Source organism: Aquarana catesbeiana, linkage group LG13 (assembly GCF_042186555.1).
Source record: "Aquarana catesbeiana isolate 2022-GZ linkage group LG13, ASM4218655v1, whole genome shotgun sequence".
NCBI lineage: Eukaryota > Metazoa > Chordata > Amphibia > Anura > Ranidae > Aquarana > Aquarana catesbeiana.
Window position 1 is genome coordinate 70,134,549 of NC_133336.1, and position 16,858 is coordinate 70,151,406.

At 44.8% G+C, this 16,858-nt stretch overlaps 1 protein-coding gene across 1 annotated transcript in view; it reads right to left on the bottom strand.

The window, feature by feature from the left end:
- EXOC5 (exocyst complex component 5) overlaps window positions 1–16,858 on the bottom strand; it is a 76,226-nt gene that overhangs the window by 19,747 nt on the left and 39,621 nt on the right. Inside the window, exons 4-9 of the mRNA XM_073610780.1 lie at window positions 13,664–13,858; window positions 12,522–12,586; window positions 8,411–8,439; window positions 8,218–8,327; window positions 4,239–4,283; window positions 4,017–4,157 (exon numbers count right to left, since the gene is read on the bottom strand). Coding sequence (XP_073466881.1) covers window positions 4,017–4,157; window positions 4,239–4,283; window positions 8,218–8,327; window positions 8,411–8,439; window positions 12,522–12,586; window positions 13,664–13,858 — 585 coding nt within the window. The remainder of the gene's footprint in view (window positions 1–4,016; window positions 4,158–4,238; window positions 4,284–8,217; window positions 8,328–8,410; window positions 8,440–12,521; window positions 12,587–13,663; window positions 13,859–16,858) is intronic.

A 16,858-nucleotide genomic window follows, 5' to 3' on the forward strand; every position in this document is an offset into this window, starting at 1 on the left:
AACCGTCGATAGTCAAAAAAAAAAAAAAAAATAGAAAAAACCCTGCAAGGCATTGGCATAATGTGCTAGTATGCATTATGAAATACTCACCTTTGAAGGAAGTCCTCCAGCGCTGTAAAGCCACCGCTGAGAGGGCTGACATGTTCTCCCGTCTGGCTTCCAGGTTAGCGAGCTCCAGCTATGTGATTGGCCGGAGTTGCGATGACATCATTCCCATGCATACGCGCGAGGAGCCCTCGGTTCCGGGCATGAAGCTCCAGCAAGGTATGCCGGACCTTCAGAGCGCATACGCCAGTGATGGCATTGGCTGTATGCAGGGTGAATATCTCCTAAACAGTGCACATTTAGGAGCTATTCATTTTACCTGTAGGTAAAAATGACCCAGCGGTTTTACAACCACTTTAAAAGTCTCTGACTCAGCAAGGAGCGCGTCGGACCTCTGTATTGAGATCAATGCTTCCCCACAAACCACAAGGTCTTTCTCTTCAGCATGCTGGCAGGGTACAGACAATTCTACTCAGGGCTGTGGCAAATTATTAAAGGAGTTTTAGGGGCACAGCATACACATTCATTGTATAACATCAGCATTGTAATAATACAATACACTACAAACAATAGTTAGACAATCCAATATCCGCCTACTTTAACAAAAAAAAAATGTCTTTTCACATTCTGAGTTCTGCCTGTCTACTGGCCATCTATTTCCACAACTTCCTGGATTCCCAGCATTCTTTGCTGCCTCTCGTTTGCTGTTTACTTTCAATTTCTAAGGTCTACATACAGGGCCGCAGATATGGGGGTAGAACCAGTCCTCCTGTACCAGTCCCGGACCAGCAGGGGAATTGGATGTGGGCAGGAGAAGGGGTGATCCGTGGGCCTGGACGGCAATTACAAGAACTGATCTACTGTGTGTCTCTTACTGCAACAGCTAAAAGCTGGCTGTTCCTCCTCTCCTTCCCGCCAGCTTTCAGCTGCTGCAGTAAGACACACACAGTAGATCAGTTCTTGTAATTGCCCCCCTCCCCCTGCCTCACCTATCACCCTCCATGTCCCCCCCCTTCCCCAATCCTCTGAATGGAAAATGGGGGAAGGTGCCAGTAAATATGTCATATTTACCAGCCCCTTCCTATTCTGAGTGAACACAATGAGTGATTGATACTGATTACACACCGTGTTCATTAGGGTTGCACTGATACTAGTATCTGTGCCAATACTGAGCATTTTCAGGAGTACTTATACTCGTGCAAATTCTCTGATGCTTAATCCGATACCTCTGAAAAAAAGAGGTGTCGCTCCGGTGGGTCAGTGGGTGGAGAGGGAGTCAACAACTCACTCTTGGCAGCTAAACTGGTAGGGGCAGGGACGCGGGGCACAGCCACTATGTTCCCAATGCCAGGTGTTCTGTCAGAATTGGCGACCCATCACATTCCGTAACGGAAGGAACGTTCCGTCAGAACACTGTGACGCCCACCTTAGTACACCCTGCACTCGGCCGCAGTAAGCCTGCAGTCAGAAAGCGGCAGCGGACATCTTGTTACACCCAGCCTATATAGTTAGTGAAGCTTCTGACTGCAGGCTTACTGCGGACAAGTGCAGGGTGTACCAAGATGGGCGTCGCGGTGTTCTGACGAAACGTCACTTCCGTTACCAAATCTGAAGGGTCGCCGATTCTGACAGAACAGGTATTGGTCTTGCTAGCAGAACTGAGTCTGGGTTCACCCTGATGCGAATTTACAGGGGCTTTGATGTGTTTAGGAACACACAGATTCGCAGGTCTTGTAAAACGCATATTATTCCATGGCCTTGGTTCACAGCTATGCTTTGCGAATTTGGTGCGAGAAAAAAAAAAAAAAGGGTCCCGTGCGTGTTGACAGCAGGTGCGATGCGAATTCCTATGGGGCAGTGTGTTTACTGTCTGCCTCCTGAAATTTGCAGGAAAATAGCATGGCAGTAGTGTGAACCTAGGCTAAATCCTTCTTTGAATATTAGTTGTCTCATTATGCCAATTGCCCTTCAGTGCCTGCCTTTCAGTGCCCATCAGTGCCATCTTTCAGTGCCGCCTTTCAGTGCCCATCAGTGCCATCTTTCAGTGCCGCCTTTCAGTGCCCATCAGTGCTGCATATTATTGCCACCTCATCAGTGCTGCATATTAGTGCCACTGTCACATGACATTAAAAAAAAGTATTGTAATCGGTATCTGCGAGTACTTGAAAAAAAGTATCGGTACTTGTACTCGGTCTTAAAAAAAGTGGTATCGGTGCAACCCCAGTGTTCATTTATAACTGAAGCATAGTAAACAGTTTACTATATTTCGGTTTGTAAATGAACAGGAGCCCCTGTACAAAGTGCTTTCTGTTTAATCACTATCCAATGCAGCTAAGGCTGCAGAGAAAGAGACTGAGGAATTTATTTCCTCAGTCCCTTTATTTGCCTCTGTTTAGACCCCTGATATTTCACCAAAGCGCCCCCCTCCCAAAGGCATTGCGAAAAAAATAAAAAATAATTAAAAATGTAATAAATAGTACAAAAAAAAATTAAGGGCTCATTCACATGGTCTCTCTGGCCCATACAGTGTGAATAAGCAGTTAGTTTGTGTGGCTGAAGCCACCTGTTATTCTATGGGAAGCAGCGGCTGTACGAACACAGTTGTAGGTCCTAATTTGAGGGGTGTGAAGGTGCGGGTGAGTGGCCCTCAAATGTGCACTGTCTGTGTTTGGGACCGTACACCTGCATCCACATGCCTGTCAAATTAGGACCTGCGGCATTTATCGTACAGCTGCTGCATCCTCATATCGTAACATAGGCTGTCTACACACAGCTCCAACCCCATGAAAAAAAAAAAAAAAAACACTGATTCACATTGTACAAACCACAGCACCCATGTGAATGAGCCCAAAAACAGCATTCACACATAGAGATGTATTAACTCCGTAGAGTTTTATCTTTTAGATTTAGCAGGAACTCTACGTTTTCGTGTGCATGTGTTTACTATTAATGATTTTAGAATATTTTTAGCGAAAATATCGTTTTGATATATGGAAGTGGGGGTACTCATGGATACTCTTGGTACTCCGCACTGAGCAGAGCTTTTTGAATTTTACAGAATTTTAATAAATAAATAAGTATACAGGTACTCTTGCAGACAGCACAACCAGGTTAGTGGTGACCTCTTTTTTGTGTTTGGGGGGGGGGAGGGAGCCCATCAGTTCAGTGACCATCCGTGCCTCCTCATATAAAAAAAAAAAAAAGACTGAAAATTTTGACAGAAAACACATAATGTAGGTTACATGTACGTTAGCCTACCCTGAAAGCAGGAAACCGCAAAACACATTTTTGCAGTGTTTTGCATTTACTCGCAGCCGGTGGTCAAACCCTTCCTATCTTGAATGGAGAGGGAGGTTTAACCTCACCTACAAACGCGGCAGCTCCTCTGTACAGTGACACGTGGGCTTTTATGGAGTTGAGTTTAGAAGCTTTGGCAAAAAAATACCTCAAGGTTTAGGAGATGCTAGTGTGCTTGAAGCCTAAAGGTGAATTTTTAACGCTGATTTTCTCCTGTCAGCAGAAACAGCATTTACAATACACTAAATACAATACAATAAACCATTGCGCATGAAGCCCAAGTTGCTCTTAGAAACATGCTGTCCCCCCAATTTACTACTGCTATTCAAAAGAACATCTAAAAAGCAATCAAAAAACTGTGTGGAGTGCAGCTTTAAATAAACCCAATTTTATCAAAATCCTTCTACAGGTCTATAATCTATTGGAAGTTTATAAATTCAGAAGAGTAGTTTCACCTATCAGCAAAAGTTATATAAACATTGTGCAATTCTCTCCATTATCTCTTCTCTCCATTATCTGACTATCTGGATCCTCTCCTCGATAGAGGGGCCAGGAAAAAGTAGTATGTCTGAGGATGCAAGAGTGGGGAGTGCGACATTTGATACAGCTCACATTTCACAGTTCCAAGTTACAGTTCCAACCTGAATATGTTACCCATCAGTTAAGAAATATACCTGAATTTTCACTTCAAAAATGTTTTGTATCAGCTTGGCCAGGATAATTTCTGGATTGCTGAAAATATTTCCAACTTCTTTGTTCACCCGCTGGCATAAGATTGCAGAGTCCTCAAAAATATCATTCTTCATGTACGCTCCCTAAAATACACACAGACCTTCCATAAGATAACTATAATGACATAGGACTCCTCCAGTAAAATCTCCAGGTTTTCACCTTACCTCTTGACATTGGTTAATGTACACATCAACACAGTGAGAATAGCCCTAAAGGAAAGACAATAGGATAAACATGAGAAAAAAAAAACATTATAACCATGTTCAGACCTTTTTAGGTTTTGAGGGTAGAGAAATGTTCTCTCGCTAAGAAGGTGATTTTTGTATTCACTGTAAAACCCTTTACTTGGGGTTCATTAAGGGACGCAAGAAGCTTAGAATTCAGGAACATTGGGATACACTGCTGCCTTTAGAAGGATCTGTACAGTGAAAAACAAAAAACAAAAAAAACAAAACAAAAAAACAAACAAAAAAAGAAGCCTCTAGTCGGCCAAGTAACACCCGTCCTGTGACTATGGCACCCTCATCGTCACAGTATGCAGAGATTTCCCAGCTAGCTGAACAACAACAAGCACCAGCAGACAGAGTGATCATTACTGGGGTGAACTAACTCTGCAGGTCACCCTTTACACGCACAAACCGTAGTTGCCACCATTTAACAAACACACAACTACAACATGCAGTATCTGTTTTGGATGGATGGATGGATGGATTAGAATGCTGGTCAGTTTTAATTGCTGTCTGTGCCCCCATTAGGAGATTCATCCTCTCTATTTGTCCCGTTTACCATCATTGAAAGTGAAAGTAAAAGAAAACCCCAAATTTTAGGTTGTCCCCTTAAAAGTAATAAAGGGGAAATCTTCCAATGGGGACACTAGTTCTTGTGACTGGGGAGGCCCTAAAGGAATTCCCTTAGGATGCGGGGATGTCCTCTCACTTCCTGTTTGGCTATGGGACAGGAAGTAAAGAGACATTTCCGCAATGGGACACAGATGTTGAAAAAAATCTGACAGTGGTTTTAAACTCCTAAAACCTCTATCTGCGCCAAACACCAGGAAGCAGGGTTTAAACTACCATCCCGGTGGTATTATACTCCGGATAAAATACACAAGAGTGCGGACCGGTGTTGGAGATGTGGAGAGGAGGCTGGCTCGCTCCTTCATGTCTTCTGGTCCTGTCGAATCCTCCGCCCTTTTTGGACGGAAGTGTGCCTCATAGTGAAAAAGTTTACAGAACAAGAGGTACCAGAGACCCCTGAATTCTTCCTTCTACATCATCACAAGATCCCTACTAAGGTCTACAGGAAATCTATTATCCCCCTCCTGCGTACAGCGGCAAAGAGCTGCATCCCCTTGCTCTGGAAGCAGACACAGCCCCCATCGGTAGCCGTGTGGGTAAAAAAGATATCGGAGATAAAAACAATGGAAGATCTGGTGGCCACGGAGAAAGGCCTCAGCGAGCAATTCTTGAAAAAAAAAAATTTTTGGCACAAATTTGTTTACTCCGAGGAATATAGCGAGGTGTTGATCTAACCTCTGAGTAATACGATGCGCTTCTTCGGTCCCCGGATGGGGGTGGTGAAACCGGACGGAGGCACATGGGGTTTTTTTTTTTTTTCTTTCTTTCTTCCCAAATGCCTTCCCATGAAGGGTCGAATCTCCCCCCTCACCTTCCTTCCCTCTCTATTCTTTGTTGCTACCTTTTTCTTTCTTATTATGGGTCGCCTGACCCTGGGATCAAAAGTCCCTGTTACCCTTTTTACATGTAATATGGTGTTCGCCGTGTAAAAAATGGACATGTGAGATGCAGAACCTCCCTATCCTTCCGCGATTTGGTGAAACCCCAAAGAAGAAGAACTTTTACTGTATGACTACATAGACTGTAATATCAATTGCCTTTGGGAGAGTTTACTGTTCTCTTTATACAGATCATTGTGATGGTTTGTGTATTTCCACATGCTTTTCCTTCTTAAATAAAGAATTTACACAAAAAAAAACACAACAGTAACACACCAATAAGCAAGATTTAAAAAAAAAAAAAAAAAAAAAAAAGTGTAAACTAGTTAAGTTTCCCTGGTCTTTGGTTCTGGCAGAGTCCAATTCGCTGTAGAGCAAGTCTGATAAAAACAATCACTGGCCCTCAGTACTGGCTCTTGTCATAAACGCATAGTTTTGATAGAAAATTAAGAGCTCTGAGCTGCAGATGCAGCAAGTTTTTGCTGACACACCAGAGAGTGTCACTGAGCAATTCTCACCCAATCAAGGAAGCTGAGGGATGGGGGGGCAGGAGTGCCAAAATATTAATGAAAGTTCAGTGGCCACTCCCTCCCTCAATATCACTTCCCTAAATATAGCCATATTCCCAGATGACCATGTTTTTTATGGCTCTTTCACACAGGCGGACTGATCCCCCGCTGAGTAGGCAGATGACAGGTCCGTGTCCGCTCCCATTACCTCTATGGGCGGTCAGATGGAAACGATCTGCCTGTCCGGTTTCATCCAACTGTCATCCGATCTGCCAGACGGATGGGGAACGGATCCTCCATCCATCTGTTTTTAGCAGATAGGACTGGATGTCGGCAGGTGTAAACATACATGCCCGTTTACATCCGCTGCTCCATAGAGGGCAATAGATGGTTCGATCAGGTCTACCTAAAAATACTGACAGGCTGACCCGATCGGTCCGCCCCTGTGAAAGGGGCCTTACAGCCTGACAGTACTTCTGTAAATTACACAGCATAATCATATTTGGCCTTGAACAGATTGGTATTCTCGTCTAAATGTGTGTAAACACTTGTTTTCACCTTAAATCAGTCATAGCATTATTTAAGGAAATGGTATTAAACTTAACTCTATATAGCTCATCTGTATGTTAGTATAGGTCACTAACCCAAGTCAGACAGATGTGTATTGTGGAACGCAGACAGGCATTTTACAATATTTAGCAGGCCTGGATTAAGAGACATCTTGCTAATGGCTTTTCCAGTATCAAATTTGCCATTTATGACAGGGATCATTAACAGGCTGTGTAGATTGTGGCTAAGCAGGATTCATGATCCTGGCAGGATTTTTATGACCTTCTACTATGAAAGTTTAATAGGATTTATTATAGCCCACTTGCCTCCAGCTGAACTGTGTTCTATTGTAGATGATACAGGAACTGTGTCTTATATACAATTTCAAATCTAAATCTTTTGTTGCCGACTTGCGCATCTCAGAGAAAATTTGCAGGAATTCAGCTTTAAAGAGCTGCCTGCAGGACTTTGCAAATCTAGGAGACATGTGTAATGCCTACAGACCCAGGAAGCACTCACAGATCTGGTGGAGAGCGCTTCAAGTAGAAAGGGTAGCAGAAGTCTATCCTTAAAGTTGTACTAAATCCACATTTAAAGTGGTTGTAAAGGCAGAAGGTTTTTTTCATCCTACAAAATTCTATGCATTAAGATAAAATGCCTTTTGTGTGCAGCAGCCCCCCCAACACTTGCCTGAGCTCCCTCTCCGTCCAGCAATGTTCACAAGTGTGTCAGCCACCCGAGACTCTCCCTCCTGTTTGGCTGAGAGACGGCAGCGATGCCATTGGTCAGCCAGCCAATCAAGTGAGAGAGGGGGCGGGGGCCGGGTCAGGGCTCCGTGTCTGAATGGACACAGGGAGCAGTGACTCGGCTCAGGTGCCCCCATAGCAAGCTGCTTGCTGTGGGGGCACTGTACAGGAAGGAGGGGCCAGGATCACAGAAGAGGGACCCAAGAAGTGAAGGATAAAGGCTGCCCTGCGCAAATCCCCTGCAACAGAGCAGGTAAGTATAACATGTTTGTTATTTTTATAGGAAAAAAAAAAAACGAGACTTTAAATCACTTTAAAAATATAATATATTGCAGCTCACCAATCAATAGATGCAGTAGCTGCATTTGTTTTGTTTTTTTAATTTATTTTCCCCCTCTGTTTTCACCTAGTGACTTGGCCAGTAACATACCTCCTGTATTACAGTGCCCCATCGGCCACAAGGGACGATATTTAAAAGCTGGAACAGAGAAGATTAAAGCTTTTGTACATAGCAGCCAGCCAGCTTCCATGTTTATTTTTCGCGTAGGACAGAAAGTGAAAGCAAACACTAATTAACTTAAAGTTTCTCTGTTTAGTGAAGTACCTTAAAGTGAAGCAACACTGCAGCCACCTCCCTCATCCGAGAGATCTCTCCTCTCCTCTGAGCACCAGTAAACTCCTGGATTAACTGGTGCTCCAGATCATGGTATTTACCTGGAAAATGACAGACCCATCATCAGCCCTGCATCAAACTCACAGGACACAACACACAGATTAATCAGAAATACAAAACATACTTGCTATTTTTGACTTTACTTCTGCAAACCTGAAGGACAGAGGACATGATGACCATTAAAAACAGGAAAGAAACATACAAACACACATTGTGAATGTTATATGAGATAGAACTACCCTTTTTACACTTTTTTTTTTTTTTTTTTTAAAGAGGAGGGCCCATTAAAAATAAAAAAAAATTAAAAGTCAGCAGCTACAAATACTGCAGCTGCTGAATTTTAATTGGACACTTACCTGTCCCAGGGTCCAGCGATGCGGGGGATCGAAGCCCCGCTCCTCTCCCCCTCCATTCGGCGGCGCTGGCATTGCAACTGTAGGCGCCGGGCTGTGGCTTCACAGCCGGGCACCCACTGCGCATGCGCGAGCAGCGCCGTGATTGGCCACTCAGTCACCTGGGACCTGTAATGGGTCCCAGATGATTGACAAGAGGGAGGGAGCAGAGCTGAGCCCTTCCTGTGCCGAGGGGGAAGTGATGTCACCAGCCCAGGCACTGAAAGAGGCAGACTACGAGGGACCCCCTAGCAACAGGCATTTAGAGGTGAGTAAAAAAAAAAAAAAGCAACATTTCCAAATGTTTTTTTGTATTTTTTTTAGGAATTTTCATGCATTTTTTTTTTTTTGGGTGGAACACCATTTTAACTTACACAATCTTCGTATTCTACATCCATAAGTTTTGATAACCAATGTACACTTATCAATGCAGGGGAAAGGAAAAGGTTCACTCCCTCTCTTCAGTCTCAAGTGACAGCACAAGGTGCCTAATGATTGGCTTAAATTGGATTACATGGATCCACAGCCTTGTGTAAGATACAACAAGCGAGTTTAGAGTTTACATGGGGCTTTCTTTTCCCCCAGTCCCAGAAGCTGATGGGAACAGTGCAGAAGTGAGAAAAAGAGAGAAATTGAGAAAAACACTTTAGGACACAGCAAAATTCTACAGTCACAGTGTGGAGAAAAACACTGTGGTGTTCTTCGGAGAGCAGATATTTGCCATCTGTTATAAATAGGACCCCAAAATATTTACACGCAACAGTTAATGGAAAACTATTTTTTTCAGTTTCATTTTATTAGTCCAGACTAGGAATGAGCTTCGAGTTTGAGTCAAACTCATGTTCGACTCGAACATTGGCTGTTCGCAAGTTCGCCGAACAGCGAACAATTTGGGGTGTTCGCAGCAAATTCGAATGCCGCGGAACACCCTTTGAAAGTCTATGGGAGAAATCAAAAGTGCTAATTTTAAAGGCTTATATGCATGGTATTGTCATAAAAAGTGTTTGGGGACCTGAGCCCTGCCCCAGGGGACATGTATCAATGCAAAAAAAAGTTTTAAAAACGGCCGTTTTTTCGGGAGCACTGATTTTAATAATGCTTAAAGTAAAACAATAAAAGTGTAATATCCCTTTAAATTTCGTAGATGGGGGGGGGTGTGTCTATAGTATGCCTGTAAAGGGGCGCATGTTTCCTGTGTTTAGAACAGACTGAAAGCAAAATGATATTTCAAAGGAAAAAAAGTCATTTAAAAACTACTCGCGGCTATTAATGCATTGCCGGTCCGACAATACACATAGAAGTTCATTGATAAAAACAGCATGGGAATTCCCCACAGGGGAACCCTGAACCAAAATTTAAAAAAAAAAATGACGTGAGGGGTCCCCCTAAATTCCATACCAGGCCCTTCAGGTCTGGTATGGATATTAAGGGGAACCCCTTGCCATAATTAAAAAAAAAAAAAAAAAAAAAAAAAAAAAAAAAAAACGGTGTGGGGTCCCCCCAACAATCCATACCAGACCCTTATCCGAGCACACAACCTGGCAGGCCGCAGGAAAAGAGGAGGGGGGACAAGAGAGCGCCCTCTCCCTCCTGAACCGTACCAGGCCACATGCCCTCAACATTGGGAGGGTGCTTTGGGGTAGCCCCCCAAAACACCTTGTCCCCATGTTGATGAGGACAAGGGCCTCATCCCCACAACCCTGGCCGTTGGTTGTGGGGGTCTGCGAGCGGGGGGCTTATCGGAATCTGGAAGCCCCCTTTAACAAGTGGACCCCCAGATCCAGGCCCTCCCCCCTGTGTGAAATGGTAAGGGGGTACAAAATTACCCCTACCATTTCACTAAAAAAAACTGTCAAAAATGTTAAAAATGACAAGAGACAGTTTTTGACAATACCCTTATTTAAATGCTTCTTCTTTCTTCTATCTTCCTTCATCTTCTTCTTCTGGTTCTTCCTCCGGTGTTCTCGTCCAGCATCTCCTCCGCGGCGTCTTCTTCCCTTCTCCTCGGGCCGCTCCGCATTCATGGCATGGAGGGAGGCTCCTGCTCTTCTCTTCATCTTCTTCTCTTCATCTTCTTGTCGGGCCACCCATCATCCATGCTGGCATGGAGGGAGGCTCCCGCTGTGTGACGCTTCTCCTCTTCTGACGGTTCTTAAATAATGGGGGGGGGGCACCCGGTGACCCCGCCCCCCTCTGACGCACGGGGACATGACGGGACTTCCCTGTGGCATTCCCCGTGACGGTACAGGGAAGTCCTGTCAAGTCGCCGTGCGTCAGAGGGGGCGGGGTCACCGGGTGGCCCCGCCCCCCGTTATTTAAGAACCGTCAGAAGAGGAGAAGCGTCACACAGCGGGAGCCTCCCTCCATGCCACCATGGATGCGGAGCGGCCCAAAGAAGAAGATGAAGGAGAGAAGAAGATGAAGGAGAGAAGAAGATGAAGGAGAGAAGGAGATGAAGAAGAGAAGAAGATGAAGAGAAGAGCGGGAGCCTCCCTCCATGCCATGGATGCGGAGCGGCCCGAGGAAAAGAAGGGAAGAAGACGCTGCGGAGGAGATGCTGGACGAGAACACCGGAGGAAGAACCAGAAGAGCCAGAAGGACCAGAAGAACCAGAAGAAGAAGAAGAAGATAGAGGAAGAAACCGAAGGAAGATAGAAGAAAGAAGAAGCATTTAAATAAAGGAATTGTCAAAAACTGTCTCTTGTCATTTTTAACATGTTTGACACTTTTTTTGTGAAATGCTAGGGGTACAGTACCCCCTTACCATTTCACACAGGGGGGAGGGCCGGGATCTGTGGGTCCCCTTGTTAAAGGGGGCTTCCAGATTCTGATAAGCCCCCCACCCGCAGACCCCTACAACCACCGGCCAGGGTTGTGGGGATGAGGCCCTTGTCCTCATCAACATGGGGACAAGGTGTTTTGGGGGGCTACCCCAAACCACCCTCCCAATGTTGAGGGCATGTGGCCTGGTACGGTTCAGGAGGGGGGGTGCTCTCTCGTCCCCCCCTCTTTTCCTGCGGCCTGCCAGGTTGCGTGCTCAGATAAAAGTCTGGTATGGATTCTTGGGGGGACCCCACGCCATTTTTTAAAAAAATTTTGGCGCGGGGTTCCCTTTAAAATCCATACCAGAATTTAAGGGGTCCCCCCACGTCTTTTTTTTTTTTTTTAATTTTGGTTCGGGGTTCCCCTGTGGGGAATTCCCATGCCGTTTTTATCAATGAACTTCTATGTGTATTGTCGGACCGGCAATGCATAAATAGCCGCGAGTAGTTTTAAATGACTTTTTTTCCTTTGAAATGTCATTTTGCTGTCAGACTGTTCTAAACAGGGGAAACATTTACAGGCATACTATAGACACCCCCCAGGTATGAAATTTAAAGGGATATTACACTTTTATTGTTTCACTTTAAGCATTATTAAAATCAGTGCTCCCGAAAAAACGGCCGTTTTTAAAACTTTTTTTTGCATTGATTCATGTCCCCTGGGGCAGGACCCAGGTCCCAAAACACTTTTTATGACAATAACTTGCATATAAGCCTTTAAAATTAGCACTTTTGATTATTCATGTTTGTGTTCCATAGACTTTAATGGTGTTCGCGTGTTCGAACAAATTTTTTTCCTGTTCGCATGTTCTGGTGCGAACCGAACAGGGGGGTGTTCGGCTCATCCCTAGTCCAGACCATAATAAATACAGAAAGAATATCACTACAATTGACTTTTAAACAGACAACTGACTGATAACTCATGATAGACCTGCTCTGCCCTATTACAGTGAGAAAGGAGTCCTCAATATTAGGTTTTGGCTATAGTGCAGGAACAGCATTTACAGAAAAATGTACTTACCGATCAAATGGCAGCTCTTGAGCAATTAAATGCAACTTCTGAATAATATCAGCTGCCTCTTTAATCTGCCAACAGAATACAAAAAAGTATGTAGAATAAATATTTCTGCACTCAGAAAACTGGATATGTTGTGTGCATTGATCGGGACATCATGGACCTCTTAGCACTGACTAATAGTAGGCGTCTACAGTGCTCTTTGGATATGAATAGCTACCTAAATATATTCCAGCCATTCACTTTATACTATTGCTATTTCTTTAACCGTCTACTTTCTGCCTCCAAGAAGCCAAGTCTGACCCCATGCTGCAATCACTACAAGGATGGCGGTTCTCTGTTATATTTTAGCAAGTGTGACAGTGGGTGGGGGTTCTTCTTCAGACAGACTTGTAGTTTGAATGAACTGTGGGCCTGTGTAGTTTGTTCACACTATCTACCCCTACAGGAGGTAAGGGTAACAGACCTGCAGGCAGTGTGTGCAGGAGCCCGACATTGCACCTGCAATCTGCTGAAGGGGTGAAATACTTTGCAGGCTCCTGTTTTAAAAAATAATAAATGCACATTTTTTTTCTCCTGCTAAAAAGATGTGCGTTTCCTACTTTTTAATGAAAGGTGAACTTTGCCTGTAATTTAATTTATTATAACCAAATGTTATTTTAACACATACATATAAGATAAGCTAGTCATCATCACATATGGGGAAAAAAGAGCTTTCCTATACCTAGCTGCACAAGAAAGAAAAAAAAAAAGTGTTCTTTGTATTATTGCAATTATTATTTATTAAACATCTTTAGTTTGTGAACAGAAATATAAATAAGATAAGCCTCTTTCGGTTTTACCGCACGGAGCCAACAAGCCAAAAATCTTCTATAACGTTAATGTGACATATGGGCTTGTTGAATTAAACATAATACCAGCTAGACAGCAAATCAAACATAAAAAAAACACAAGTTAACAGCATTTTAAAGCATAAATAAATCTGTAAGCGCTCGGCGGGAGAATATTGTAAACGCACACTTGTGAACAATTAAACTTTAACAAGTCAGTCTCTCAACGGCTGCGAGTGCGACCAGCACAAGGCAAAGCAATTAGGGCAACGCTGCTTGTCGCTTGCAATCACTTCACGCCCTGCTGGCAGCCCTTACCTTTTCAGGGTTGTTAAACACATCAGACTTCAGATTGCCATCCAGAAACTCATTAAAATAGGTCATCAGTTTTTGGGCCTCCACAGCTCGCTGCCGCGGAGTGTTCACCCCCTCCAACAGGTCGCCAAGATGACACACCTTTGTGGCCACATAGCTGATGTGCTCATCCAGTTCTTGAAAATGCTGAAATGCTATCTGAAAAGACAAAGATAATGCCATCAGGCTATCCTGCTGTGAAAATAATAAATAAAAGAGAGGCTCAATTAGAGTAACAATCAAAGACTTTCTCATATTACCCGGGAAACATTGCAACCGGGCTAAAGTCCTCTTAGCTTGCACTTACTGTCTGCATGAGCTAATTCCTGACATATCATAATAGACAACAGGATCATTTTTTTGTTTTTTTTTTGTTTTTTTAAAGAAAAGCTCTATCCTTTATTAAAAAAGCGGTCCTTGAGCTCTAGACAAGTGACTTTGCAGAGGCTGAGAGGATGTCATCAGTTTGCTGCAGGCAGAGGAATTCACTTTCTAAAGCTGGCTACACATTATATAATTTTCTTGTACAATTTTTCTTTCGGCCTCATGCACACAGGGCTTAAAAAAAAAAAAAAAACGAGCTGCAAATCCAGTACCAACGCCAGGAAAAAGTGGCTGCAAAAAACGCGCTTTTAGAAGCTTTGTGCATTGGCGTTAATGCCCGTTAGCGTTTAGCAGAGTTTCTCTGTCCTCTATTTTGTAATCCCAAAGCCAATTACTACAGCTACACTGGTCTGACATTCGCTCCGACTTTGAGAACGCAAGTCGCATTACATGTCAAAACCAATGGTTCCCTAGGAGAGTCGTCTTAAAGAGGTTGTAAACCTCTCTGTGGAAGTTGTAACTATAGGTAAGCCTAGAATAAGGCTTACCTATACGTACTGGAAATATCTCCTAAACGTGCACCATTTAAGAGATATTTACTGTGTTTTGCGCCGATAATGTCATCAGCGTATGTGCTGTGAAGAAACGCACCCCGTGCTGTTTTTTCACGAGCAAGTGCCGTGACTGGCGGCTCCCGCACGCATATGAGTGACGTCACACGGCTCCGGCCAGTCACAGAGCTGGAGTCTGCGGCCTTCCCGGAAGGAAGAGGGGCGAACATGGATGCGGCCTGCAGCGGGGACAGCACGGGCTTCGTTTGCAGGTAAGTGTCACATAATTTGCTAGTATGCGATGCATACTAGCACATTATGCTTTTACTTTGCAGGGGCAAAGGAGGGAAGAAAACCCATCAGGGTTAACTTCCTCTTTAACGGATCCGACTTGTGACAGTCCGACTTTGAAAAAGGTTCCTGCACTACTTTGTTCCAACTTGGGCACGATTTCAGCCCATTGATTCGAATGTAAGTTGCATCCAAGTTGGATTAACATCTTAAGGATCTGACTTGTGGCATTCGACTCTGGGTGCCCCCCCCCAGATCCATACCAGCCCCTTTGAGTCTGGTATGAATTTTGAGGGATAACCCCACACCAAAAAAATAAAATAAAATAAAATGGTGTGAGGCCCCACTCAAAATCCATACCAGACCTTAAAGTGTGAAGGCTCGTTTTTTTTCTTTTTTTTTCAAAGTAACAAACATGTTATATGTGCCTCCTCTATTGAGTTGGTTTTGCACAGACCAGCCTGGATCCTCCTCTTCTCAGGTACCTCTTTGCTGCTCCTAGTCCCCCCTCTGAGTGCCCCTCAGCCAGCAGCTTGCTACAGGGGTCACCCAAGCTGAGTCAGAGTTCCGTGTATCCATTCAGACACGGAGCTCCAACCTGGCTCCGTCACCTCTCTCCCCTGATTGGCTGAGATAGAGCAGCGGCGCTATTGATTTCCACGGCTGCCAATCAAAATCAGTCAGCCAATCAGGAGGAGTGTACTGGGTGGCTGAGGGGATAGCGGACATCGCTGGAGAGAGAAGGAGCTCAGGTAGGTAATTAGGGGGTGCTGGGGAGGTTGCTACACACAGAAGATTTTCTAACTTAATGCATAGAATGCATTAAGATAAAAAAAATCTGCCTTTACAATTCCTTTAATCGAGCATGCAACTTGGCAGATCAGGAACGTGAGCGCCCCCCCCCCCAGACTAGAACAACATAAAAGGGGGTGGGTGCCTTGGGGCAGGGAGAGAGCTCGGCTATGTTGATGGGGAAAAGGGCCTCTTCCAGACAACCCTGGGCAGTGGTTGTGGGGGTCTGCAGGCAGGGGGCTTAACCTGCCCCAGAGCACCCACCCCCCTTGTTGAGGGCATGTGGCCTGGTATGGTCCAGGAGAGGGGGGGGGGGGACGCTCACTCATCCCCCTCCCTTTCCTGACATGCCGGGCTGCATGCTCAGATTAGGGTCTGGTATGGATTTTGGGGGGGGGGGGGACCCCACGCAGTTTTTTTTTGGCATGGGGTTTCATCTCAAAATATCCATACCAGACTGAAGGATCTGGTATGCTCTTAGGGGGGTTCCCACTCAAGATGGAAAGTGTCTGTTACTGGACTTCTATCACTGATTATCTGGGTCAGTCCACCTCAGCTCCCGTGGGCTGATGTTTCCTCGGTCGGCCTCTAGCCTTCCATACCTATGCCCAAACTCATAGGATTACTTGTAAGTAGTTCTGGGAAATCAGGTTCCCCTGTTTTTTGGGGGGGGTTTTTTCCCCCCTCCTCTCCCTCTACATCAGTGGTTCTCAACCTGGGGGTCAGGACCCCCGAGGGGGTCGAATGACGATTTGCCAGGGGTCACCGGATCCTGGGCTGTTCCTGAAACCCATGCTGCTCTCCCAGTCTTTTTGCGGCCGCCCAGCAGGACCCTATCTCCTGATCTTGGCATAGGTGTCACTTCTACGAGACACCACAAAGTCGGTAACACTACCTGTGAATAGTGTTGCCATTAAAAGTCCCCACTACAGTTCTCAGATCAGCAGATGACCTTGATCAAGAGCACCTAAGTTGGCTGATCAGAACTCCCCCCCCCCCCCCCTGCCCCCCAGCACTGCCACTGATACCAGCACTAGCATTCATCCCATTACCCCCCCCCCAAAGGATTAAGAGAGGGAATAAAAATAGAGAATGCATGGAAGGGAGAGGAAAAGAGGGGGTGGAACAAAGAAAAAGGGATAGGAAAGAATAAGAGAAAGAACAAGAAAGACGGCTAGAGGGATGGTGGAAAAAAACAAAT